General features: G+C 48.4%; 1 protein-coding gene across 9 annotated transcripts in view; it reads right to left on the bottom strand.

The window, feature by feature from the left end:
- The window catches only part of PARP16 (poly(ADP-ribose) polymerase family member 16), a 36,969-nt gene that overhangs the window by 6,421 nt on the left and 4,425 nt on the right, over positions 1-26,123 (bottom strand). For 2 of the 9 annotated variants that reach the window (XM_060294125.1, XM_030875254.2), the window contains 6 exons: positions 18,452-18,589; positions 15,953-16,159; positions 13,021-13,192; positions 11,474-11,615; positions 9,415-9,496; positions 6,575-8,800 (listed from right to left, as the gene is read on the bottom strand). In XM_060294125.1, the coding sequence (XP_060150108.1) occupies positions 8,693-8,800; positions 9,415-9,496; positions 11,474-11,615; positions 13,021-13,192; positions 15,953-16,159; positions 18,452-18,589 (849 nt within the window). In that variant the 3' untranslated portion in view covers positions 6,575-8,692. Of the gene's footprint in view, positions 1-2,430; positions 2,946-6,574; positions 9,497-11,473; positions 11,616-13,020; positions 13,193-15,952; positions 16,160-18,451; positions 18,590-26,123 lie in introns of those variants that run through there. The other 7 variants (XM_030875257.2, XM_030875253.3, XM_030875258.2 and 4 more) reach the window with 7 other exon arrangements.

Genomic DNA, 26,123 nt, shown 5'->3' with positions numbered 1-26,123 from the left:
TATGCAAAGACACAGAGGCCCACACTTTCCCATGATGATACCCACACACACAAGCTTACACAGAGAGGTGGATATATACACATGCAGACAAACATATAAGTATACACTTTCCCACTGAGGAATCTAACTCCAACCAGAAATGTAGCCACCTACACATACAAACATGGAACAGTCACATGAATCCACACTGATACACGCAGCTAGATGAAGACAAAGCCATAGGCCCAAGGAAGACTGAGTAAGACACCTGTCCACAGAGACCCTCAGGCTGCCCTGGGCTCCCACACTGTCTGCCTCCCTCCTCCTCCTGTCTGCCTCCCTCCTCCTCCTGTCTGCCCCCCTCCTCCTCCTGTCTGCGGCCAGAGGGGGATCCTAGAGGAATTCCTTCTGCAGACAGGAATGCTGTTCTCTCTCCTCCCCGACAGTTCAGGCCAGAGCCCTAGGGCAGAGAAGCAGATGCTGTGTGCTGGGGGGCTCCCCCTTCCCAAGTAATCTGCCCTCTGGCCCTGGCTGCCTCCCACACCCTGACCAAGCCTCCACTGGATGCTGGACTGTGGACAGTGGCAGAGCCCCACTCAGGTCCTGCTGTCCCAGCTCCACTCCCAGCAGGATGATTTAGGAGGGGCTGGTGAACAGTGCTTTTCCAGAGGCCTTGCTTTCTCAGGAAATGGCTCGGCCGCAAGCCTGATCTCCAAAACAGGCATAGGGTGAAAACACCTCTGCTCCTCTCCAATAACATGGGCCGTGCCTCTCACTCAGAGCCCCTCACGTCATTCTAGCCACAACATCCCAAGGTAGTAGATAGCAAGAAAGGCCCGGGGTCTCATCCTGCTTCTGCACTGACTCGCTATGTCCACCTCTGTAAAACAAGCCATGTGGGTGTGATGCCTTCAGATCTAGCTAGAACAATGTATGAGTTTCAAATTCACCAGGCAGCCTCTGCACAAGGGTGAAGGCACTCCAAACCCAGGGACAGTGGCCTGGTGTTGACCTCTTCTGAAGTCAGAGTCATTGTTACAAACACAGAGCTTGTGCCAGGAGGGGCTGAGGGCTGAGATGCTTGGCAGTGGGGCAAAATGGGGACTCAGGCACAGGAATGTCCTGTGCAGTCTGAAGACAGAAGGCCACCTCCCCTCTCCCTTCCAGCCACTCACCAGGTCCCCCAGGCCTCTGCTGGAGGTAGACACAGGGCTGCAGCCCCACCCAGCCGAGCAGCCTGAGACAGGAATGCTGCTCAGCACAGCTGTTTGGACAAGGGAGGCTGTTTATTCTCTGATGTCGGGAACATCTCAATCAGGGGGATTTGGCTGCTGGCAGCCCCTGGATGCAAGGTTTAGAAGAAGTCAACTTAATCAGAGAAGGCTGATGGCCCAAGCTCTGAGCAGGCAGTGGGGGTGGAAGGAAGAGGCCACCCCTCCCTGCCCCACATTCAGTGCCATGTGCACCTCAGAGCTCACCTCCTGGGTCTGCAGTGACAGAGCTGGAAGGGTGAATGGAGCTGAGCCTGAAGCTCTCATTAATAGTGTGGCCATTGAGGGGGGCGGGGGGGGCAGGGATGGAGACTTCCCGAGGTCCCACCTCCAGCATCCAGCTGCCCCCTGCTTATGAGACACGGCAGACCTAACAGTCTTCACCTGGGGAGGGAGCTCATTTGGCATGCCTTGAGCTGGCGCTGCCCACTCCAGCCTCCCTACACCACCAGCCCAGATCCCTTTTGCTCAGGCAGCCCCTCTAGCTGCGGCCTTGCAGCTAGTCAGCTCTGGCTCTGCCTCTTTCGGGCTTTCTCACCTTGGATAGTCACCTCTCCAAGCCTCTTTCTTCTCCTATAAAACAAAGGTAATAGTATCTGCCTTGAAAGGGTATTGTGAGGATTAAATAATTCTTTCAATATGCTCATCATGCAGGAGGCACTTAATAAATGATAGTGCCTTTCTCCCTCATTCCTTCTATTGCTACAGACCCAAGCTCTGGTTTTCCTGTGGGCCAGGACCCTCCAGTATAGTTTATAACCCCGGACCCTGGTCACATCTACCTACTGCTGCTCGCAGACCTCAGAGTGCTCTGGGGTTCCCTAGGCCAGAAGACTTTCTGGAGGAGTCCAAGTGACCCAAGGAAGCACCTTGATGCTCAGGCTGCAGAATAACCCAGAACATGGTGTTTTTTGTGTGTGATTTGCCCAATTCTCATTTTGCACAGGTTTGAATGCCTTGTGGGTAGAGTCCAGGGGTGAGGACAGTCAAAATTCATCAATCCTGGGCTTCCCTGGTGGCGCAGTGGTTGAGAGTCTGCCTGCCAATGCAGGGGACATGGGTTCGTGCCCCAGTCCGGGAAGATCCCACGTGCCGCGGAGCAGCTGGGCCCGTGAGCCATGGCCACTAAGCCTGCGCATCCGGAGCCTGTGCTCCGCAACGGGAGAGGCCACAACAGTGAGAGGCCCGCGTACAGCAAAAAAAAAAAAAAAAAAAAAAAAAAAATCATCAATCCTGACTCACACATCTGAAAACCACATCTTTCTATATTCAATAAAAGTTTACACCAAAAACAATGGAGCACTGGGGATGATAATGGGTATAAGTTATGGACTCCCCCCTCCTTTTATTCCCAAGATCCAATTTAAATTCTGTTAAAAAGCGGATTCATTGGTCACTTAAGTGAAAGGCCTAGCTTTAGGCACGACTGCATTCAGTACTCAAACATCATCATCATGACTCTTTTCCTCTTCCTCTCTTGGCTCTACTTTCCACGGTGTTGGTGTCAGTCTGAAGCTTCACAAGGCAGCAAGACGGCATCAGGAGGAAGGCAAGTCTCTTTCCCAGCAGCCCCCCGAAAACAAACCTCCCGTGGACTCTGACTGGGTCACATGCCCATGTCTGAACCAATCACTGAGGCGGAAGTAGGGCAGTGCAACTTGCTGACTGGCTAGGGCCTCAGCCACTGGTCCACCCCTAGAGTGTGTGGGTGAGAGGGGCAGTCAGCTTTACCAAGATCCAGTGAGAGTGAAAAGAGGTTGGTTCCCCACAGAGAAGCTGCGGTAGGTACCAGTAGAGTGATACGGACCACAGGGGACAAGAACAACAGATGTCAAACAACGGAAATCAGTGGGTCAAAAACTAAGATGACAAATGCTTTTCAAGCACCTTCAAGCCCTCTAAAAATATTATTGATGTGCTAGTTTTAAATCCCTAGACACCTCTGATAGACAATGTGTTATGGACCCATTTGGGATAGCCTGGACTTGCTTAAGAACAGTAAAAAAAACTACACCTTTCAACTGGTCTGCAATCCATACTTCCCAGGAATTCAGACTGGCCTTGTCTCCTTCTTGTCCCACTAGCAGGCAGTTTGACTGAAGTGACCAGTGTTGCCAGGGCTGGAAGGGCCTGTCAGCACCGCAAGCTTATTTCACTGAGCCAAAGGGGTATCGGGTATCAAGCAAACTCTGACTCCAGTGGCCCCAGCCCTCTCCGCCTACCTCCTCACATGGTCAAAGCTCCTCTCACCCTTGAATCTCCAGTGATTTCTTCCTCTCTCACCTCTCCCCCACCCCCTCCCCCACCCCCAGCTCCACAAGTCTTACTAAAACCTGTTCTTAAGAAAGGATTCCTGGGCTTCCCTGGTGGCGCAGTGGTTGAGAATCTGCCTACCAATGTAGGGGACACGGGTTCAAGCCCTGGTCTGGGGAGATCCCACATGCCGCGGAGCAACTGGGCCCGTGAGCCACAGCTACTGAGCCTGCGCGTCTGGAGCTTGTGTTCCACAACACGAGAGGCCGTGACAATGAGAGGCCCACGCACCGCGATGAAGAGTGGCCCCCGCTCGCCGCAACTAGAGAAAGCCCTCACACAGAAATGAAGACCCAACACAGCCTAAATAAATAAATAAATTTATAAAAAAGAAAGGCTTCCTCATCAGTCCTTCACATGTTTGTATGAATAAGCATCAAATCAACAGTTTAATCTCTCAGGACCATTTGCATTTTAAGTCTGAGCCTTTCAAATGAAACTTTTAAAAGACTCTGTTCTGCCCACCCCACTCTACTCCCAAAAGGTACTTTTGGTGACAGAGAGCAAATGGGACTCCCTGAAATCAAGCAATAAATGTCCACAAAATTCTCTGAAACCCTCACCCATCCTCATTGGCTTGCCAGTGAATTTTTTCTCGTCTGTCTTCAGTCACCTTTGCTGACATTACCCTCTACTATGGCAAAGAAGTTTCTTGTATCCTTTCCTCCATTTATTCAGTCAACAAACTTTTCTTGAACTTCCACCATGTCTTAGATACTTGGGTTTACAAAGATGACCTAGGCCCTGACCTCAAGCAGCTTGCAGTTGAAACATCACCTTCACCACCAGATTTTTAACACAAGCAAAGTCTAGCCCAGTGGCTGGTATAAAGTAGGTATTCAGTAAAAGCTGCTTCTCCTTCTCAGGGCTCCACTATGTGGGCACTACAGTGAATACTGGAAATTTTCTAAAAACTCTATCCAGGTGGTAAGAGTGCCAGCAGGAGTGGGTGGAAATGGTGGTTTCCATCTCGCTTCAGAATGTCACGATTTATTTTGGATGCTCCAAATGTCAGGCTGGAGATTCACACAAAGGAGAGGGTCTTATTCTAACCAGATCAGGGCTAGAGGCGGCCCAGGACACTGTCTGCACGGTGCACAGCCCCAGACAGTTTGGAAACAAACAGTAACTCGTCCAGAGGAAAGAGACTGACAAAAGCCAAAACAAACAAAGGCCAAGAGATGGAAAACTCACGAGGTGGGGCAGGGTGGAGAGGAGGAGAATGGAGGGCTGTGGAAGGGACTTAGGGAGGGGTGTGGTCCTGGTTTTTTTCTGGGGAGCTGAATCCAGCTCCTGCCCCACTCCCTACTAAGAATCACCATGGCAACGGGGAGGGTGAGTATGGCTGATTCCAAGCCAGTACAAACCTCCTGGGCTTAGCAGCAGGAATGGGCTCAGATGCATAGGGCCATGTTCTAAAGAAAAATATCTGAATTGGGCTTTTAAAATCACAACCTCCCCCCCCCACACTACTGGTTCTGCAGACAATCAGTGTTTAAAAAAATGAAAAGAAACAACAGTGAACCACATCCCTACTCCACATCTCTCTCACATACACATATACACTAATCCAAAGCCTACAGAGTAAAATCCTTCCTTTCGTGGTGGAAACTGACAGCTCATTGGATTCTTAGCTCTTCTCAGAAGCAGGGACCTAGCCTGTGAGAGGTCCATTTGCCACCTCCCAAAACTACTCCCCCTGACAGTGGCAGCAGTGACAGAAGACTGATGAGGTTGCTTTGACAAGACCAAGGCAGCTGGGGCTCTGATGGGAGGTGGCTCCAGCTGAACCACCATCTGGTCTCGTCTGCCATCAGCCGCCTGGGGAAGCTCTTGGCCCATAGCGGGTTTGTCAGCAAGGAGACGGGTGCTTCCTCCTCCATGAAAGCGTTTGCAGCATGAGCCCCCTGAGCTCTCAACCCTCAGAACCCAATTTTGCCCTTTCCTGAGCTGGTTGGCCTAGGGGATCTGCCTTAGATGTGGGGTCAGTGCTAAACAGAACTGAGTCTTCAGGGTTTGTCTCCTTCCTGCCTCTCCATTCCCAGGTACCCATGGATCTCATACTATCCCCCATGACCCTAGTCCACGACTCATGGTAGGCACAGGGCCTAGAGTCCCCGTTACGAAAAGGATTTAATTCCCTTTAAAATTAGAAGTGGGGGACCTTCCTGGTAGCGCAGTGGTTAAAAATCCACCCGCCAATGCAGGGGACACGGGTTCAATCCCTAGTCGGGGAAGATCCCACATGCTGCGGAACAACTAAGCCCAACGCACCACAACTACTGAGCCTGCGCTCTAGAGCCCGCAAGCCACAACTACTGAAGCCCGTGTGCCTAGAGCCCGTGCCTAGAGAAGCCACTGCAATGAGAAGCCCATGCATGGCAACAAAGAGTAGCCCCCCTTGCCGCAACTAGAGAAAGCCCCCACACACAACAAAGACCCAACAGCCAAAAATAAATAAAATTAAAAACAATAAAATTAGAAGGGGAAAATGAGCTTTTAAGTGGTAGAAAACATTTTAGTACATAAGAGTAATACATTCATCTTTACACCAACACAGTCCTACGGTGTAATTTTATTTATTTATTTATTTTAATTTATGTATTTTATTTACTTATTTTTGGGTCTTCGTTGCTGCGCGCAGGCTTTCTCTAGTTGCAGCAAGCGGGGGCTACTCTTCGTTGCGGTGCACGGGATTCTCATTGTGGTGGCTTCTCTTGTTGCAGAGCACGGGCTCTAGGCACACGGGCTTCAGTGGTTGTGGCGCACGGGCTTAGTTGCTCTGCGGCACATGGGATCTTCCCGAACCAGGGCTTGAACCCGTGTCCCCTGCATTGGCCAGCGGATTCTTAACCACTGTGCCACCAGGGAAGCCCCCTACAGTATAATTTTAGATTTTTTTTTTTTTTTTTTTTAGAGGAAGGGGCCCATGAAGGCAAAAGCGCCCAGGGCTCATGAAAGTCATAGTGTGGCCCTGTCCTAGTCTTCCCTCCCGTCCATTCCAACCCTCTAGGCTCCAGGAATTTCCTTCCCTCATATCAAAATGTACGTGTCCCATGGAGCCCACTGCCTTGGAAGTTCCTGGAGGACAGGACCGTTCTTCATCCATCCTCATGTCCCCATCGTAAGCCCAGTGCCTGCCCCACAGTCACATCAGGTATTATACAACCTCTTTTTTGGGGGGGGTTGGGAGGGGACAGAAAACTCAGAAAAAGGGGATTAGGTTTTAAATAAATATTGCCTGAGAACACCAGGAAACTGTGCACATTTCACATCTGTGCAGTCGGACTTTGTTCACATCCCCTATGCTGAACTCTATGGAAACTGCTCCGGCCAAGTTCACCAATGATCTCCAACTCAGTAAATCCCACAGAACTTCTCAGGCATAATCTCGATTGCTTGGCAGCATTTGACAGTGCTCACCAAGCCTTCGTTTTTCGCTTCTGTGACACTTCACCGTTCCAGGGTCCCTGGGCATTACTGCTCTGTCTCCTTTGCATGCTTATCTCCTCTGCTGAGCCATTAGAAACAAATAATAACGATAATAATAATAGCAGCTGAAACAAATCAGCTACTTGCTCTGTGCTGAGCTATTGTAACCGTCAGTTCTTTTAATCCTCAAAATAATCCTAAATCCATTCTCCAACCACCAGCCAGAGCGATTTTTCTGCAAACCAAATCTGATATCACTTCCTTGGTTAAAATCTAATGGCTCTCCCCAGCCCACCACTTTTAAGGTCTTTCATGATCTGTTCCCTGCCCACCTTTCCAGCCTCATTTCTCATCACAGCCTCTTCCTGTAGGACCCTCCTGCTTTCACCTTCTCCAGAAAGAACTCTAGGTCTTTGCGCTGTTCGCACTGCCTGAAACGCTTTTCCTCCACCTCTTAGCCTGATACCAATGTCTTTCAGGTTTCAGTTGAACGTCACCTTTCCTGGGTGCCCAGTGGGGCTGAAGAACATGATGCTTACGAGACTGACACTGAGCCAGGTTCAACCCCCAGCTCTGCCACTTCCCAGCCACGTAACCTTGGGCAACCTATTCAACTCTCTGGGCCTTCACTTTCTTATCTGTTGTGAGGATTAAAGAAATCAGTACATGTAAGGTGCCTTGCAGGCTCCAGGGTGTCACCTCCATATTTCCTGACCCCAGACCATGTTAAGATTCCTTGCCAAGTAGCTTCCAAAACTCCTTTATGATACCGTATAATGCCAACTTCACTTCTGAGGATGTTTGTCCATCTGCCTACCTTGCTAGACTGTCAGCTCTGTGAGGGCAGGGGCAGTCTGACCTGATTCTGCTCCTACTTCTAGTCCCTGGCACACAGTAGGGTCTCATATTTGCTAAATCAATAACTATAAATCCAATGCCTACAGATATCCTGGAGATATATACTCTCCAGCAAACGGCCACCTCGAACAAGGACGGATAAAATTTTTCCCAACAATGAATACACAGCAGCCTCGTGCTGAGGCTGAAAGCAGTCACAAAGGCAACTTGGAAATTAGGAAAATACCTTTATTATCTCTGAAATGCTCCAATATTCAATGTAAAAACCAGGATGGTGGCTTTTTCACAACCTCACAAATTATAGAAAAGTGAATTTCCACATTCTTTACAGAAATCTCCCCCCTAAATCAGATAGGGCTCCGTGACAGCTGACACGGGGCAGGAAGGAGGGGCAGAGAATACAGCAGGTAGAACCAGGGCTCTCTGAGCAGCCTGAGGCTTTCCCTGAACATTTAAAGCCCAGGCTGAGTCCCAGAGACTTGCGGGCCCTGTGAGGGAGGCTCAGCCCACACACATCCGTGGCACACCGAGGCAGGCCTCTATCTCAAAGGCCAGCTGCCCACAGAAGGCCTGCAGTGTGGCACCTGTGGCTAACAGGCCACAATCAAGGCAGGTTCGTGAGAAGGAGAGCAGGAGGCAGGCCTACAGCTCAAATCCTTCTCTCTAAAATACGGCCAGGAAAGAGGCTGTGGACACTGGCCAAATGGTGCTCTAGGTTTAGAAATTTCCCCTTTTACTCAGCTCACAAAGACTAATTTGTCAAACAGCTACTTTAAAAAAAAAAAATCAGAAGACAAACATTTGGTTCCATTTCAGCTGTAATCAGCAGTTGGTAATTTTTAGAAAAAGATGACTTGATTTGCTCTTTGTTTTCTATCGGTTCTCTGACTCCTTCCTTTCTCATCCATGGTTGGGGCAGAGGGGTTACAGCTGTAGCAGAAGGCTCTCTGTTAATGTGAGAAAACTGTGAAAGTGTTTTGCACTCACATACAAAGGCTGATGGAATTCAAACCAATCCCACCGATTTTTATGGGAAACATGACTGTTCCTCTCGGGTATCTCAAGTCAAAACAAGGCAACCGCCTAGTGAGTTATAGTCCCCACTACACATTTCCGCCTTCCAGAAGGCGTTAGAGAAGGGCCAACGTCCGCCAGAAGCAATTGTAAACACCCCACTGACAGCCTGGACACTTTGTTTTTAAATGCAGCAGGACTTTCTCCTTTGGCCCTGGCAAAAAAGACAACTCCCTAAGACTATTTAGGAAGGCGCAGACAGGAAATCTCCCCCAAAACCTAAGAGGGAGGGGCCAGTAGCCTCCGTTGACTAGAGTGTGGCTGAGAGCATCATCAAAGGCAATTGATACATTTATGGCATATAAAAATTGTCCTGTGGTCCCCAACTGGCCCCCAGGCTTGACCTAGCTGGATGTGAGGCCCGGGAGGGAAAGAACAAGTTATCATAAGGCACGTGGTTGCGGTGGTCCCCACACCAGGCCCAGAAAGATCATCTCTTCACGCGATTCCAAAAGTGTTGGAAAGCTGAGGAGTTGATGACACTCACTATGAGCAGCAGCAGCAGATACAGGGATATCATGACCGTGAACCAATGGCTGGAAACCCAGGAGAGCTGGCTTGAAGCCCTGCTTCAGGGGGAAAAAAGAGTTGATGTTGGAACAAAGAGAAAAACATTTTTTTAAAGTGTATGCAACAACTTCTGGCTCAAAGAAGATGAAATGATCGATTTCATCCTCTGAATGAGCCATGAAAAGCAGCTTTGTGCATGCTCCTTTGCTCAGAGAATCTGGGGCTGGGCTTCCCTGGTGGCACAGTGGTTAAGAATCCACCTGCCAATGCAGGGGACACGGGTTCGAGCCCTAGTCCGGGAAGATCCCACATGCCGCGGAGCAACTAAGCCCGTGGGCCACAACTACTGAGCCTGCGCTCTAGAACCCGTGAGCCACAACTACTGAAGCCCGCGTGTCTAGAGCCCGAGCTCTGCAACAAGAGAAGCCACCGCAATGAGAAGCCCGCGCACCACAGTGAAGAGTAGCCCCTGCTCGCCGCAACTAGAGAAAGCCGCACACAGCAACAAAGACCCGATGCAGCCAAAAATAAATAATAAATTAATTAATTAATTTTTAAAAATCTGGGGCTATTTGCCCTGGCGCTGACACGCCTTTCACCAGAATTTCTCAACCTGGTTACCTATTCCAAAAGTTATTTCCCTTCATTGGTAGGAATAATAGAATGAGTAAAATTAAGCAACTGAAAACTAAATCATGCTCACAGCTGGGCTAAAGAAACCAGAAAGAACAGAGATACGGGCAGATTTAGATGAAAAGTAGAATTCTATTAAATGAAGAGGGAACTTGAGTCACCATGGGAACCAAGTAGAAGAGTATAAAGGTGGTTGGTGGGCCTCACTGGAGCACGCGGACAAATTACAGCTAACACGTCTGTCGCTGACCAACACCACGAAGATCTTTTCTAGATGTACAAAGACAGCTATGCAATGAGCTCATCCTGATCTTTTCTTTTATAGCTCCTCTTGTACCTTTTATAACCTGTCTTTTCCTAAGCAAGACTTTGGTATCTAGAAGGATGATCTCACTAAGGGTGTCTGACCAGATGACAGCAAGTGGCAGGGTATTCAGCAAGTCTTTTCACTCTCAGACATGCACAAGTATTATTCTGAGCAGGGGAAATCCTCTTTTGCCCGCTGGGAGATGATCTAAACCATCCAAGTGTGCACTAGAGAGACACTCCAGGAAGAAGTGGGAAAGGAATGGAATTTTCAACTTGAAAAAGCCGGATGATTTTAAACCAAAGGATAACGTCCCCCACACTTAGGAACCCGGTACGTATTTCCCAGATTTAAGGAGGGAGGATTTTACTAGATACTGCATTCTGAAGCATAGAAGCCACTGGTGTGTACGAGTAGGAGTCAAGAGTATTAACAATCACCCTTTCCCTGTCTTGCCTGTTCACCTGCTGCTCATCCCCATGAGAAATTCTACCACGGACCCCCAACAGTGTGACAAAATCTCAAAGTGACCCGCAACCCTGGAGAGCCCTGCCATACCCTCGAAAACACAATGCTGAGACGGCATGAGGAATCCACCGCTCTCAGGTTCTTAGGCGCTGGAAGGCCTCATCTGCTATTGGATTCAACACTCTCATTTTAGAGATAAAGATGAAGCATCTCAGGTCCAGAGAGGAGCAGGTGGTGGTTCGACAGCCAGCTTGGGAAGTGACCAAGCTGGACGGCACATAATCCCAGCCAGATCCTGGCACCACCCTGCCTCTCAGCGCAAGCCAGTGAGTGGGTTTCAGACTGTGATCAGGAGCCCAAGTGGCAAAGGGGCTTCACAGTTGGGCTTCATTCAGTCCCTCAAGTTATTTATGTTAACAAAGCTCTTCTTCACTAGAATATACAGTCCCTTAGGGCCAGGACCAGATTCTATTCGACCTGTATTCCTCAATTCTTACCCCTTACATAAAGCGGAGATAGCTGAGGTGTAAGGCTGGGGGAGAGGAGCTGCTGATAACTAAGAACCCAACACTATGAATGCAGCCTTTAGTTGTTCTCCTGGACCTCACACAGGGACCATCCTTCTCACCTCTTGGGCTGCTTCTGTGAGTACACCAGCAGGTACTTCACTCGCAGGAGCTGGTTATTGGTGACCACAAAGTACTTTGGAGGGACGTCTCCCCCTTCACTGTGCTTGATCCTCGCTCTTCTGCGATCTATCTCCCTGGAATCTAAATAAGGAGATAAAGCACAACTTTACAGGGGGAAGATACAATAAAAACAGAAGCAAACTATGAAAAGAAATGGGTCAAGCACGCTGGTCCTGAGGGTGGAGAAGCCCCGAGAGGCAGAGGAATGGGCTGTGTGTGTACGTGAAGCAGGACTTAAAAATAGGAGAGTCCGACAAGCAGACAACCGGGAGGAGGAAACGGGATAGGAAACTAAAAGGGATACAAGAGGGAAAAAACTGAGTTGGGAAAGCAGAGGGAAGAAGCAGATTGATGGCCATAACAGAAAAATAATCTGGGACTAGAAATAAGACTTGATCTGAAACAAACTTTTTAACAGCATTTTAAATTAACGGTTCTGGATTCGAGTTTCTTAGAACACTTATCTTCCACCTTTTGTACCAAGACTTGTTTCAAAAAACAAAACAAAACCTTTCCTTTTAGTAACATGAAAAGCTTTACCAGAAAGAACCAAAACAAAAAAACCCACAAAAGGTCAAAGCTTCGTGACAGCAGACGTTGCAAGGTTTTGTCCTAATGTTTAATGTCACGGTTTGCAGACTTCCTAAGAATTACAAAAGCGAATATTCGTGCTGTCTGGTTTGGGAGAGTGGCGTCAGACCTGGGCCCATTCCTCAGGATTCCAATTGTTTTACATTAGAGGCCAGGAACAGACAGTTTTCTCAATTCTCCTTTTCTCAGTGGAACCAACAGGCCAGCTCTGGAGACTAGAATGACAGTTCTATGACCTCTGCCTTTGAGGGCAAAACAGCAGGGGGCATGGGGCAAAGATCTAAGGCACATATCAGGAGAGCAGACTGAGGTGGCCCAGTATTCATCCACTCCCTAGAGAGTCCAGGATTCACCCCCATGGCCTCAGGTGCCCTTTACATCCTCTGGGGGCTCCAGCACACAGCAGAGCAGCCTGGAGGAATAGCGTGTGGACGCAAGTCTTTAGCTTCAATTTAGCAAATGTTTATTGAATGTCAAGTATGTACCAGACTCCCTGCTGACCCCAGGTGCCCAAGAGTGAATCAGATCCAGTCTCTACCTTCAGTGAGACTGTGCTCTGGCCTCACACACTCATTTTCATCTTCTCCACCCCAAAGCTTTCCTTGAGCACTTGGACCCACCATGATTGCCCCTTCCTCTGAGCTGCCGCTGTGGACCTCATCAGCACCCTCAGCTGGCACTCCCTACCCACTGCCCTGTAGTCAGTGATACCTTTTCCACTGTGCGTTCAGTCCATAAGGAGACTGCTCACTGCCTGAAGGCAGGCCCTGTCCTACACTGTTAACCCAGCACATCCCTTGGCATGCAGTGGGTGCTCCACCCAGCAGCTGGGCCAAAGGCAAAAGCCTGACACCCAGAGGCCTGCAGCACAGGTCTGGGCTAAGTGCTCACTCACCCTTCTTCTTCGTGTGGCACTTGACGTCTGGATGGTCGATGACCTCGCACACGGCCACACAGCTAAGGATGGGGCCCAGGAGGCTGTGCTGCCACCCATGGCCATGGGGGCTGTAAATGAGAGCCAGGCTCAAGTCACTGGTGAGGTAGGTCCCTTCCCCGAACAAGGATGTCTGAAATGGCAGATCAACAGAAAAGAAACAGGGCTGGGTGAATGCAGAGTTGGCACAGCAAGATGACACAGGTTTTTCTTCAACAGGTTGTTAACACAATCTTCAAGCCTCTTTTTTTCCCCCAGCAAAAGGCATAAGATCAAATAATCCTATGACATCGTCACAGGGTTATTACAAAACACATTCCTATCTGACGACAGTTTAACTGATTGTGGGTGTGGCTAACTAACCTGGCAAACTAGTAGTTCCAGTGCTTAAGGCTGAGTGAGAAAACCACAGGGATAAGAGTCAAACGGACCCAAGTTTGAATCCTGCCTATCCCTCTAACAAGCTAGCAAGTTATATAAACTCTCTGGGTCTCAGTTTCTACATCTGCAAAGCGGTGACAACACTGTCTCCTCAAGGATTCAATGAGATGATGCACATAGAGCACCGCACAGGACACCTGGCACAAGACAGAGGTGGGTATGCCGTCACAGGTTCTGATGTCGTAGGGTATCAGGCATTCCTGCTACATGAATGTGTTAAGCATGGCTACACTGACAGGCTTGCAGAAGCAAAGTCATGCCCTTATGTACAGGGAGGGGGTAACACCTGAGTGACTAAGGGAAGTAATCGGAGTCATTACTTGGAACAGAAACGCATCTCTCAGGCCAGAAACTGTAACCAAATGAGGCAGGCCTATATGAGGGGCAGGGTAAGTTTTGCTCTTTGTGTTGGTGTCGACCAAGAAAATGTCCAAAATTCTAGGAGGCAGGTCCCTGGTGGTGATGCTAATTTGGTGTCCTCCACGAGGAAGCATGCCAGGTGAAAGAGAAGGATCTCAGGTGAAATACCTACAAGCTGAGGCTACAGCAGGCATAGCAAACATATCCTTTGCCCATGGTAGACATCAATAATCAACCGTGACGCCGACATAAAAATATCAATCATGGCACTCATTCATACTGACTCAGAATCCTTCTCAGCACAACATTCTAGGTAACTGCTACCAGTGGATGGAATTTGACATGAGCTGTAATCCAGATGCTATTCTTGGGCCACGGTGTCAGTACCTTAAGATGATGAATGGCCTCAAACAGCTCACTGAATGTCCTCTACTTGCTAACTGAGAAACATCCTAGTCAGTGGCACCAGGCTTCCACAACTCTAAGCCGATTAAGGGAAGTGTAGGGGAAATGAAACAAGCCTTTCCTTGGCCTTGTTACAGTGTCCCCATGTCTCAAAAGTTAACACAGATTTTCTCCAAGGACACGGATGTCCTCTGATCTGACCCCACATCCATTTCTGCTTATGCCTGCCATGTATATACGCCATTCCCTAGACTCAAGAACCATGAGCAGGAGAGCACAACAGCAGGAAACTTGGGGTATCCCTACGAGAAAAACAATCTCAGAGCTTCAACTGGCAGGTAGGCTCCCCCAAGCAAGCCCCTCACTGAAAACCCAGACAGAGGAGCCAGAAGAGCATCCACGTCACCAAAGGACTATGATGAGATGCTTCTAAGCAGCCAACTCCCTCAGGCACTGAAGTGAAGGTTTGGTTACAAGACTGGAATCTGCAGGCAACTTCTCCAGGTGGGCTCTGGTGTGAAGCAGAGGCCCCCTGGATTCCAGTAGCCTGGCCATAATAATAAGCTGAGAGCCAGCTGTAAACAAGCCCATCATCCTCGCAAAACCCAACTGTGCTAATCAGCGGCAGCCGTGCTGGAAAAGCCTCTCCAGCCTCGGGGCTGCATCAGCCACGACTGAGCCCACAGCTCGCGGAGCCAGTTCCCCAGACAAGGCAGATGCTGGGACGACTGGCGGAAAGGCTGCAGCCCTCCAGACACCCCAGAGTCGCTCTCCGTCAGCCTCTAAAAGCAGCCACTGCTTCCTTGGTACTTAAGTACAGGAAGAGCCCTTTGCATACATGAACTGTTTCAATCCTATCAGGGCACCAGCACTTGGGTCATGGAATCCTATTTTACAGATGAGGACACCGGAGCTCTGAGAGGTTAAGTAAACTTCCCCAGGATTGCAGAGCTGCAAAGGTGGTCTTTCTGGCTCCTGTCTGTATTCTTCCTCCTTCGCCTCACTGAGGGACAAAATAAGTGCTGACAAAGAAGGGGTGGTTGACACTCCTGACAAAGGAAGGAAAGGTGCTCAAGGAGGGAGCTCCTCTCCTGTTTCCCCAAGGGCTGACTCTGTTGGCGGGTCCCCTAGGCAGGTGTTTCTCAAACTTCAACATGCATACGAATCACCTAGGAGTTTGTTAAATTGTGATTTCTGATCAGGCAGTCTGCGATGGGCCCGAGAGTCCACGTGTTCAACAAGCTCCCAGGTGATGTGGACGCCACTGGTCCAGGGATCATGCTGACGAGTGAGGGCTGGCCACCCACTGGGATCGCCTGGGGAGCTCTGAAAGCACACTGGTGCCCGGGCCCCACGTTGGTCGGGGATGCGGCCAGGCATTGGGATTTTTAATAGCTCCCCAAGTGACTCTAAATGTGCAGCCAAGGCTGGGAACCATCTTTAAACCGATGCTTCTCAAACATTAATCAGTATAGGAGTCACCTGGAGATCTTGTTAAAATGCAGGCTCTGACGCAGAAGGTCAGGGGGGCCCAGGATTCTGCCTTTTCACAGGCTCCCGAGCAACGCTGCTGTTGCTGGTCTGCAGACCACACTTTGAGTGGCAAGGCCTTAGTGAGCCTACCCACCCTCACCCCTACCAGCCCTGACACACAGCCCCCCCCCATGTCAGCAGCCTCGGGCCCCACCTTGTTCAGGTGGCAGTGCAGGCCATTGTGGATGATGGAATGGAAGTTTTCTAGGCGGCTCCCATGGAAGGCGTAGATTAGGTCTCGTTCTCCTTTGGTCTCATAAAATTTGGCGTTGGCTGGGTCGGAGTACTCAATTTCAAACAGGAAGTCCGGCACGGGGACAGGCGTGTGAGGGGCACCAGTCAGCTTTTGGATCTTTTCAAACTTGAAAACATGCAAGAAGTTGAAGTTTCATTTGGGAAGTTGGTTAAATGTGCTGCCAAAATGGCCTCCTAAAGCCTTGGGCTTAACGCCTATGGGCTCTGCTCATGAGAAGAACTGGCTTCACAGGAATAAAAACATCAGTTTATAAACAAGTCCAGAGCTTATAGCTCAAGGCTGCTTTCCTCTAACAATATTTTTCCCTGAGAAGCATGAATTGCTCCTTCTAACTAAAGATCACTTCAAATTTTCATTACACTTTCACATCTATTTCCTGCATTCCATCTTGACAATAATCTTAGGAGGTGGAAAGATGTGATGATGAATTACAGAAATGGCCACAACATTTTTTCCTCCCATCCCTGTCCACTCACCCCTCTGCAATGCGAGTTTGCAGGTGGAATTCCACCAAGATTTCATCAGGAGATGGAATCTATTTCTCCACCCCTTAAATCTGGGCTTGGCCATGTCACTTCCCTTGGTAAACATACGGCAAACAGAGACTTGAAAAGAGCTTGTCCTTCCTTGTCTGCTGCTGGGAACCCTTCACAAGCCCTGCTAACCTTCTATAGGATGACAGCCTCGTAGAGGAAGGCCCCAACCACAGCAGCCATCCCCGCTGAAGCCCCCCACACACAAGTGAGGCTACCCTGGATCAGCCCCAGGCGAGCCGGCCCCACCAATAAGAACCACCCAGCCAACCCACAGAATCACGAGAAGCAATCAGTGTTGTTTTAAGCCAGTAGATTTGGGGGATGGTTTGTTATGCAATGAAAGTTAACTGATACAGAAGGGTAAGCTCCTTCCTAAAGGGTAATAATCCTCTTCAGGGCAGAGACCACACCATTTCCAAGATTTCCAAACAGTACGTCACAGACCAAAGCCAGTCTGTGTTAAAGTTTTCTCTGGGTTGTGATTACATGACAAAAATAAGGGCAATTTAACAGATATATTTACATTGATGTAAGGTTGCCATGATCCCTTCTTTGGAAGAACTGTCCTTTATTCTGAAGTCAGGGCCATCTTTTTTTTGTATTAAAATATCCTTTTATAAAATGATACATGGTAGACAATATCCTTACTTGGGCACAATAAAAAGTTGATAATCCTGGGTCCCAACACTCCATATTTTAATGGAACTTAGCAGATGGGATTGGGATTTGAACCCAGAGCCTGAGGATTTCCACTACTATAATCAAAAATCAAGGAGCAGCTGCCTTATCTACTTTACAAATAGCACCCAACTCCAGTAGGCGCTTGATGCCCTTATGAGGAATGAGTAAATGAATGAATAAATCTAAATTTAACAGATGACGAAAGTGAAACCCAGAGATCATCTAGGAGTTAGCAGCCCAGCCCGACCTGAATACAGGTCTCCTGACTCCCTCTCCAGGGCTGTTTATGTTATCTTACCATCCAACATGGATGGAGGATGTCCCTAGACACCACAAACGAGATGCCTAATTCTACGCCACTTAAGGAGGATTTCTGTCTTTAGCAGGAACTTATAAAACTGAATGCTCTTAAATTAAAACTGATTAAGTGAGGAATAGTACAAACTCCTGCTGCCGCTTACAGGAAAGAACACCTGATCAGGGATGTGCCTGTCCTACACCCTGATCCTTGTCATCCCAGCCCGTCCCCGCAAGATCGCAGCCAAGCAAGGGAAGCCAAATTATGGAATATCTGGCCTGTGCCAGAGACTGTACTGCGGGTGAGACACATTCTATTATAGCTCCCTTCTGAGGTAACTATTAATATTCTCAATTTACAAATGGGGAAAAGAAGACTCAATAATAGATGGGAATGGGATTTGAACCCAGAGCCTGAGGATTTCCACCACTTCGGGTTCTGTCTCTTTGCTTCCTGACAGCTGGAATGTTTGGTCCACCCTTGCCAGAAGTACCTGGGGTGCTTCTGATACCCAACTTTTACTGAGCCCCTAGCATGTGCCCTTAGGCATTGTTCTAAGTGAGAAAATTCATTTAATTCTCACAGCCAGTTCCCTGATGGAAGTATACTATTATTATCCCCATTTTACAGATGAGGAAACTGAGGTACTGAAATGCACCCAGTAACCTGCTCAAGGTCCCGCTGGTAAGAGGGAGAACACAGCTTTGTAGTGCCAGTGTACAAGTTCCTGGGCCCCACTCTAGACACAGAATCAGAATTTCTGGGGACACAAGGTCCAGGAATCTGCATTTTCAATAAGCTTCCCAGGTCATGCTGGTGCACAAAGAGGTCCCAGAGCCCTCCAGGCCCAGGAATCTGTGATCCTATAGACCAAAGTCTCACCTCTGACTTTCCTGCACTGTGGATTGTCAGGACCTTTGAGGACAAAATCCAGCTCACCAGGTCCCAGGCCCATGTGTCTTTGTCTCCTGAGGACTGGAGAAGTTCTTTCAGGTTGGGTAACTTAGTGGCATCTGCAAGCTGAAGTGAGGAAAACCTCCGTTAGCAAGGATCTTGGACAAAATGATCGTAACCCCAGGTGCCCTCTAGTGGTAAGGCAGGCGACCTGCACTTATTTCAGGTTCCAAGGAATTTCTTCAGAGGGAAATGCAACAGGTCTACGATCCCTTTCCAAATACTGCCCAACTCCAAATGTTCTGAACACTGGAAGGTTATCTGTAACTCAACTGGTACAAAACCTAACCTGAGCTGATGTGCGGTTCGTTTAATCTTAATTATCCCACTTTGTGTTACTACTGATGAGATGCATTTTGCTGCAGAACTATTAATACCTGATTATGGGACGCACCCCGCTGGAGGTGTTACCAAATACATGGTATATACACATGTCGGTAAAGGGTTACAAAGCCTTCTCCCTTCAGCATGAGTTAATTTTCTGTTAACCTGTTCCCCTGGAGACCAGACAAAGGTAATATAGCAACTACATACAGAACCAGGCAACGCTGCTTTTGGTAAAGATGACCCAGAACGGTAACTGCATCTGGACTGGAGGAAACAGTGGGGAATCCATGGTTTTGGGTTTCCCTGAGTGTGGTGACTTTTTGTGAGGACACTGGCAGCTATGTCTATGCTGTTCTTACTAGAGGGACCAGCCTCCATGGAACATGGGGCTTCATTAGACCAGTGCAGTTCCTGCAGCCACCCAACATGAATCTCATCTCCTTACACCCGAACTGTCCCTCTCGGGGGCAAGACTAGCTCCTGGACCTCTATGTGGACTATAGCAAGGACTTCTGCAGAAATGGAATGCCCTCCTGTGAGCTGTGATCCATCCCAGAGCCTTCTGATTTAGGCTGGTACCTGGTGTGGCCTGTGACAGGTGTCTTGAGGGGGACAATATTGCCTTTGTAAAATCAGGCAGAATCAATTCCGAAACAGATCTGGTGCCGGGATTTCTGATAAGGGACTGTGGACCTGGACTAGCAGAGAGCTACAAGGTATCTGTAGCTTTTGCTCAGAAATTAAAACTGACTAGAAGCCAGATCTCTCCAGCATGGCATTTAAAACACCACTGCAGACTGGTGCAATCTGTGAACATACCTCCTCCAAGCTTTGCTCACTCAGTCCCCTGGAGCGCCCCTTCCCCACCTCTACCAACCCAGGTATCCCCTCTCCTCCAAAACCCTAAAGCACTCAGCCCCAATACTCTCTCCCCAGAATGGCCAGGACTCGCGGAGACCAAGGACTGTCTTGTGTTTTTCTAGCTCTCCTGTTTCCTGGATGTAGAGAAAAGAGCAGACAGATCTCAGATTGATTCCCTGCTCCTCAGGCAAAGCACCAGACCTGGCTGAGCCTCGATCTCTCTAACACGGGAACCCCACTATCTCCATGTGGATTGTCAGGAAGATTAAAGAAGGTAACAGAATCTCAGGGTCTGGTCTATACAGTGTATGTCCATTTCTGTTCTTTGTATTTCTCCCTGGACAACACATACCTTTCCTAAGGATGTAGTTGGTACTTCATGAATACCAGTAGCTTTTTCCCCCGTTTCTAGATAGTTCACTGTTGCCAACCTTGGGGGGTTCATTTCTTAACCCTGTAGTTGAAAATCAGAAACCTTTCAGGGCTGCTTTATTCCTGTCTCTATTTCTAAAGATTCAATCAATAGCCTCAGCCTTCTGAAAAAACTATCTCTACATGCCTTGCAGGCCATCCGTGAGGATCCAATTTAAAGACATGGGGCTTCCCTGGTGGCGCAGTGGTTGAGAGTCCGCCTGCCGATGCAACAGATACGGGTTCGTGCCCCGGTCAGGGAAGATCCCACACGCCGCAGAGCGGCTGGGCCCGTGAGCCGTGGCCGCTGAGCCTACGTGTCTGGAGCCTGTGCTCCGCAACGGGAGAGGCCACAACAGTGAGAGGCCCACGTACTGAAAAAAAACAAGAACAACAACAACAAAAAAATAACAAAGACATGGATATGAAAAATGGGCAGAAGAACGAAATAGACATTTCTCCAAAGAAGATATACAGACAGCCAACAAACACATGAAAGAATGCTCAACATCACTAATCATTGGAGAAATGCAAATCAAAACTACAATGAGATATCATCTCACACCAGTCAGAATGGCCATCATCAAAAAATCTACAAACAATAAATGCTGGAGAGGGTGTGAAGAAAAGGGAACCCTCCTGCACTGTTGGTGGGAATATAAATTGATATAGCCACTATGGAGAACAGTATGGAGGTTCCTTAAAAAACTAAAAATAGAACTACCATACAACCCAGCAATCCCACTACTGGGCATATACCCTGAGAAAACCAAAATTCAAAAATAGTCATGTACCATAATGTTCATTGCAGCTCTATGTGCAATAGCCAGGACATGGAAGCAACCTAAGTGTCCAGCGACAGATGAATGCATAAAGAAGATGTGGCACATATATACAATGGAATATTACTCAGCCATAAAAAGAAATGAAATTGAGTTATTTGTAGTGAGGTGGATGGACCTAGAGTCTGTCATACAGAGTGAAGTAAGTCAGAAAGAGAAGAACAAATACCGTATGCTAACACATATATATAGAATCTAAAAAAAAAAAAGTTCTGAAGAACCTAGGGGCAGGACAGGAATAAAGACACAGACCTACTAGAGAATGGACTTGAGGATAAGGGAAGGAGGAAGGGTAAGCTGGGACGAAGTGAGAGAGTGGCATGGACATATATACACTACCAAATGTAAAATAGATAGCTAGTGGGAAGCAGCTGCATAGCACAGGGAGATCAGCTCGGTGCTTTGTGACCACCTAGAGGGGTGGGATAGGGAGGGTGGGAGGGAGACGCAAGAGGGAGGAGACATGGGGATATATGCATATGTATGGCTGATTCACTTTGTTATAAAGCAGAAACTAACACACCACTGTAAAGCAATTATACTCCAATAAAGATGTTATAAATAAATAAATAAAAACATGGATGTGTAGATGCTCCACAGCAGGGAGGCAGAAAGGTAAATAATTATGACTTAAAACTATTCACTGTCATAACAAAGACGGATACAAACTACAAAAGGGGCCAGGCGGGACTCCTGTTGGGTAGGCGCTTTGAGAAAAGGGAGTGGTCAGGCAAGTCTTCAAAGGGGAGGTGCTGTGTGCTCGGGTTGGACAGGCAAAGGCACAGAAGCACGGAAGTGCAGCATGTAGTCAGGGATGTGGATGGCAACGAGGGAGGTTAACTGTGCGAGCTCTCCTCCTGGGCGGCCCAGGTCCAAACCTGGGCTCTTACACCCCTTACTAGCTGTGTGACCTGGGTGAGTTAACCTGTGTCTCAGTTTCCTCAAACATATAATTGGGACAAGGTGAGCCACTTCACAGGATGCCAGTGAAGGTTAACCAAGTTAAACTAGTGCAGTGCTTAGAGCAACAGGAAGGTATTAAGTTAGTGGGACTGCCATGATTGTTATAATTAACTGCAAATAGTTCAGTATGCCTGGAGCCTAGAGTATGGGGGAGGGGTCGCCAGGAGGAACAGGAGTGAGGTGACTTGAGATCAGCCAGTGAAGGGCCTTGTATCCCCCTTGGGGACTCTGGCCTTTGTTCTGTAGGCAACATGGAGCCCCTGAGGGTACCTGAAGATGCATTCCGAATGACATACCCTCAGGGACACCTCGGCCTCCCCTGTCCCTCTTCTCTACTCCTGGTCCACACCTGTTACGCCAGAGCCAGAGCAGTCTTCTCTCCCACTGGGATCACCACTCCCATCACTGCTCCCCAATCCCACCTGTGAGCCGCAGCCTTTGCCAACAGTCCAGATCAAGGCACAGGGGGCCTCACAAAAGGACCGTCAGTTAACCCAGGCCCCTTTCAGGGGTTCAGTCTGTGGAAGTGGGAGAGAACTCTCCCAACTCTGAGCTGGGCCCAGGCCTCTTCCAGGGCTCAGGCCCTCAGACACACTGCTGCCTGCCCACTGCTGCCTGTGTGTCCTGCAGGGCTGCCCTCGGCCCCACTCTTAACCCCTCGGCTGACCTCCCTAATGTCCTGTTTCACTTTTCAAGCTACTCTGAAAAATCAATCTGCTACAAAAAGTTAACAGGCTTCTTCCTCTTGTGACCAAACCTGTCTGTATTTGAGCAGGGCTTTCTGAGGACCAGGTAGACTGTATTTTATCTGGCAACCAGCGTGTAGTGAGGGACGTGGATGGCAACGAGGGAGGTTAACTGTACGAGCTCTCCTCCCAGGCAGCCAGATAACATACAATCTGTACGAGCTCTCCTCCCAGGCAGCCAGATAACATACAATCTGCTCAGTTAAATTTGAATTCAGATAAACAACAATATTTTTTTAAATATATAACCCATGCAATATTTGGGGCATACCTGTGCTAAAAAAATTATTTGTTGCTTCTCTGAAGTTCGAATTTGTATTTCGGTCTATATTTTTTAACCTGCTAAAACCAGCAGCCCTCCCCTTAACAAGGCCCTTCAGAATCTGGGCTGGCCTCTGCCTAAGAGAACCTTCTGCCACAGACTTCCCACCTGCTCCCCCCATGTTGTTCCTCAGCTGCCCTATGTCTCTCCTCCCCTGTGCTTCTGCAGCTGCCCAGCATGACATTCAGTCTTCAAAGCCAGCCTAAAGTCACCTGCCCTGTCCCTGACCCCCCATGACCTCTGTGCTCCCCTTGTGCTCAGTGCAGAATCCCAGGTTCGTCCTTGACTCTCTGGGACCATCTCAAATCTGCTTAAGACAAACGCTTCCTGAGGGCCAACCACATCTTACGTATCCTGGAGTCTCAGAGGCCAGCCTGCAGCCTGACATCAAGTTCAGAATGAGATAGTAATAGCTACGATTTGTTGAGGCCTTATCACATGCCAGGCACTGGGCTAAATGCTGTGCATGTCTCGTCTCATTTTATCCTCACGACAGCCCAGCTTAAAGATGATCATCAGAGACATGCAAATCAAAACCACAATGAGGTATCACCTCACACGTGTCAGAATGGCCATCTACCCACCTACCCACCTACCACTGCTCGGTATATATCTGAAGAAAAGGAAAACACTAATTTGAGAAGACACATGCGCCCCAACGTTCATAGCAGCTCTATTTACAATAGCCAAGATATGGAAGCAACCTAAGTGTCCATCAGCAGATGAATGGATAAATAAGATAGGTGTTTGCGTGTGTATACATACACACACACACACACACACACACACACACACACACACACTATGGAATACTACTCAGCCATAAAAAAGAATGAAAATTTGCCATTTGCAACAACATGGATGGACTTGGAGGGTATTATGCTAAGTGAAATAAGTCCAACAGAGAAAGACATATGATATCACTTATATGTGGAATCTAAAAAATAAAACTAGTGAATATAACAAAACAGCAACAGACTCACAGATATAAAGAACTAGTGGTTATCAGTGGGAAGAAGGAAGGGGGGAGGGGCAGGAGAGAGGTACGGGATTAGGAGGTACAAACTACTATGTACAAACTAGACAAGCTACAAGGATATGTTGTACAGTGCAGGGAAATAGCCAATATTTTTTAATAATTATAAATGGAGTATAACCTTTAAAAATTGTGAATCACTGTTATACACCTGAAACCTATATAATACTGTAAATCAACTAAACCTCAATAAAAGAATTTTTTTTAATTTTAAAACATAAATACATACATACAAGTGAGGAAACTGAGGCTTAGAAAGGTTAAGTACCTTGCCTAGGGTCACACAGCTATTCATTGGCAAGGAAGAGACATGAAGCCAGGTGGTCTGACTCCAGAGTCCATTCTCTGTGATGCTCTCCTACCAAATCAATGGAGAAATTTAGTAATAGACTGAATATTTTAGCCCAAAAGAGTCAATCCAAGTAGGACTTTAAGAGGCTACTTGGGAAGCTTTAGGTATGTTTCCTGAATAACACAACCAAGACTGCTACTGGGTATGCTTAACCCCTATCAAAGGTAGGAAGAAAGATGTATGTCACGTGTAGTATGGGGCAGGGGCAGGAGACAGAAAACCCTCCATCTAGACAAGAGTTATGAACCACAGCTGGTGACAGTGGAAGGCATTTATCAACAACTGGCTTGAGGAGAAAGTGTGCAGGAGGAAGGCAGCTGTTTCTGGGGGCTGAGGGGCAGGCAAAGGGAAAGGTTTTCAAAGCAAGTAGGATGGGAGTGGGGCCTGGAGTGAGGGGGAGGAATCTGAGAGAGAGCATTCCCAGTGGGAAAGAACATGGTGAGGAGGCAGAGAAGGAAACAGTGCCTGTCCCAAAAGGTGGTCAGGGCTCAAATGTCCCTAGGGCCAGAGAGGTGATGAAAATGAGTAAGGGGGGGCTTCCCTGGTGGCGCAGTGGTTGAGAGTCCGCCTGCCGATGCAGGGGACACAGGTTTGTGCCCTGGTCCGGGAAGATCCCACATGCCGCGGAGCGGCTGGGCCCGTGAGCCATGGCCGCTGAGCCTGCGCGTCCGGAGCCTGTGCTCCGCAACGAGAGAGGCCACAACAGTGAGTGGCCCGCGTACCGAAAAAAAAAAATATATATATATGAGTAAGGGGTTATCCAGGAAAGAATAGTAAGGACTGTGTTGAACTGGAGACCCCTGGCCTAGCAAAGGGACCAGGCACCAACCCCCCCCAGCTCCAGCTGCTTTCTGCCCAAGGGCGACCTCTACCCAGGCTATGGGGCCTCAGATTTTTTTTCTTTTTAAAAGAAATCAGTAAGCTGCTTTTTTTTTTTTTTTTTTTTTTTTTTTTTGGCCACACCTGAAAGCTTGCAGGATCTTAGTTCCCTGATGGACCCGGGATGGAACCCATGCCCCCTGCAGAGGAAGGTTGCAGTCCTAAACACTGGACCACCAGGGAATTCACACACACACACTTTTTTTTTAATTTCCGAATTTCTAAAAGACCAGAGGACAAACAAAATCTGTCATCTCACAGGCCACATGTTCGCAGCCTCTGCTCTGAGGAATAAGGGAGGATTCAGTTGGAGAAGTGGCTGAGGGAGCCTGGGCCAGTCCTGAATGTTGGGCAGTGCTGGGCAGTCACAGGGGTTTGAGAAAGGAAGTCTCAGGAAAGAGGTGGTCTGGGTGACTGAGAAGCCAAGGACAGGGAACCAGCAGGGGGTGAGCAGAGGAGAGAGAGGACCAGTGACCTTAGAAGGAGACAATTCAATCTCTTTGCTTTGAGTCAGGAGGCGGCAGGACAGCCCAGTGGACACTTTGCAACCATGCAGATCACAATCTCCTGGGGAGGCAGCCCAAGAATCTGTGTTTACAGAAGTTGCCACAAGTGATTCTTACTACCAGGAAAAGGTGGGGATACTCAGGTTTAGGTGTTAAGCAATGTTGTCCTAGAAGGGCTGGCGGCAGGAAAGAACATCTGAAAAAAATCCTTGTCTAGGAAGATGCCAAAGGCCATAGTTACTAGTTGTGGGTGGAGGTGCTGGAAGGAAATGAACCAAAGGTATAGCCAAGGTCACCAGCCTCAGGGACCTGACAAACAGAGTGACACCTAGAAGTGGGGTGGGCAGGATGGGTG

This window comes from Globicephala melas, chromosome 2 (genome assembly GCF_963455315.2).
Source record: "Globicephala melas chromosome 2, mGloMel1.2, whole genome shotgun sequence".
Taxonomy (NCBI): domain Eukaryota; kingdom Metazoa; phylum Chordata; class Mammalia; order Artiodactyla; family Delphinidae; genus Globicephala; species Globicephala melas.
The sequence above is the reverse complement of the archived record's forward strand: the minus strand, read 5'-3'. Positions and strand labels throughout refer to the sequence as shown.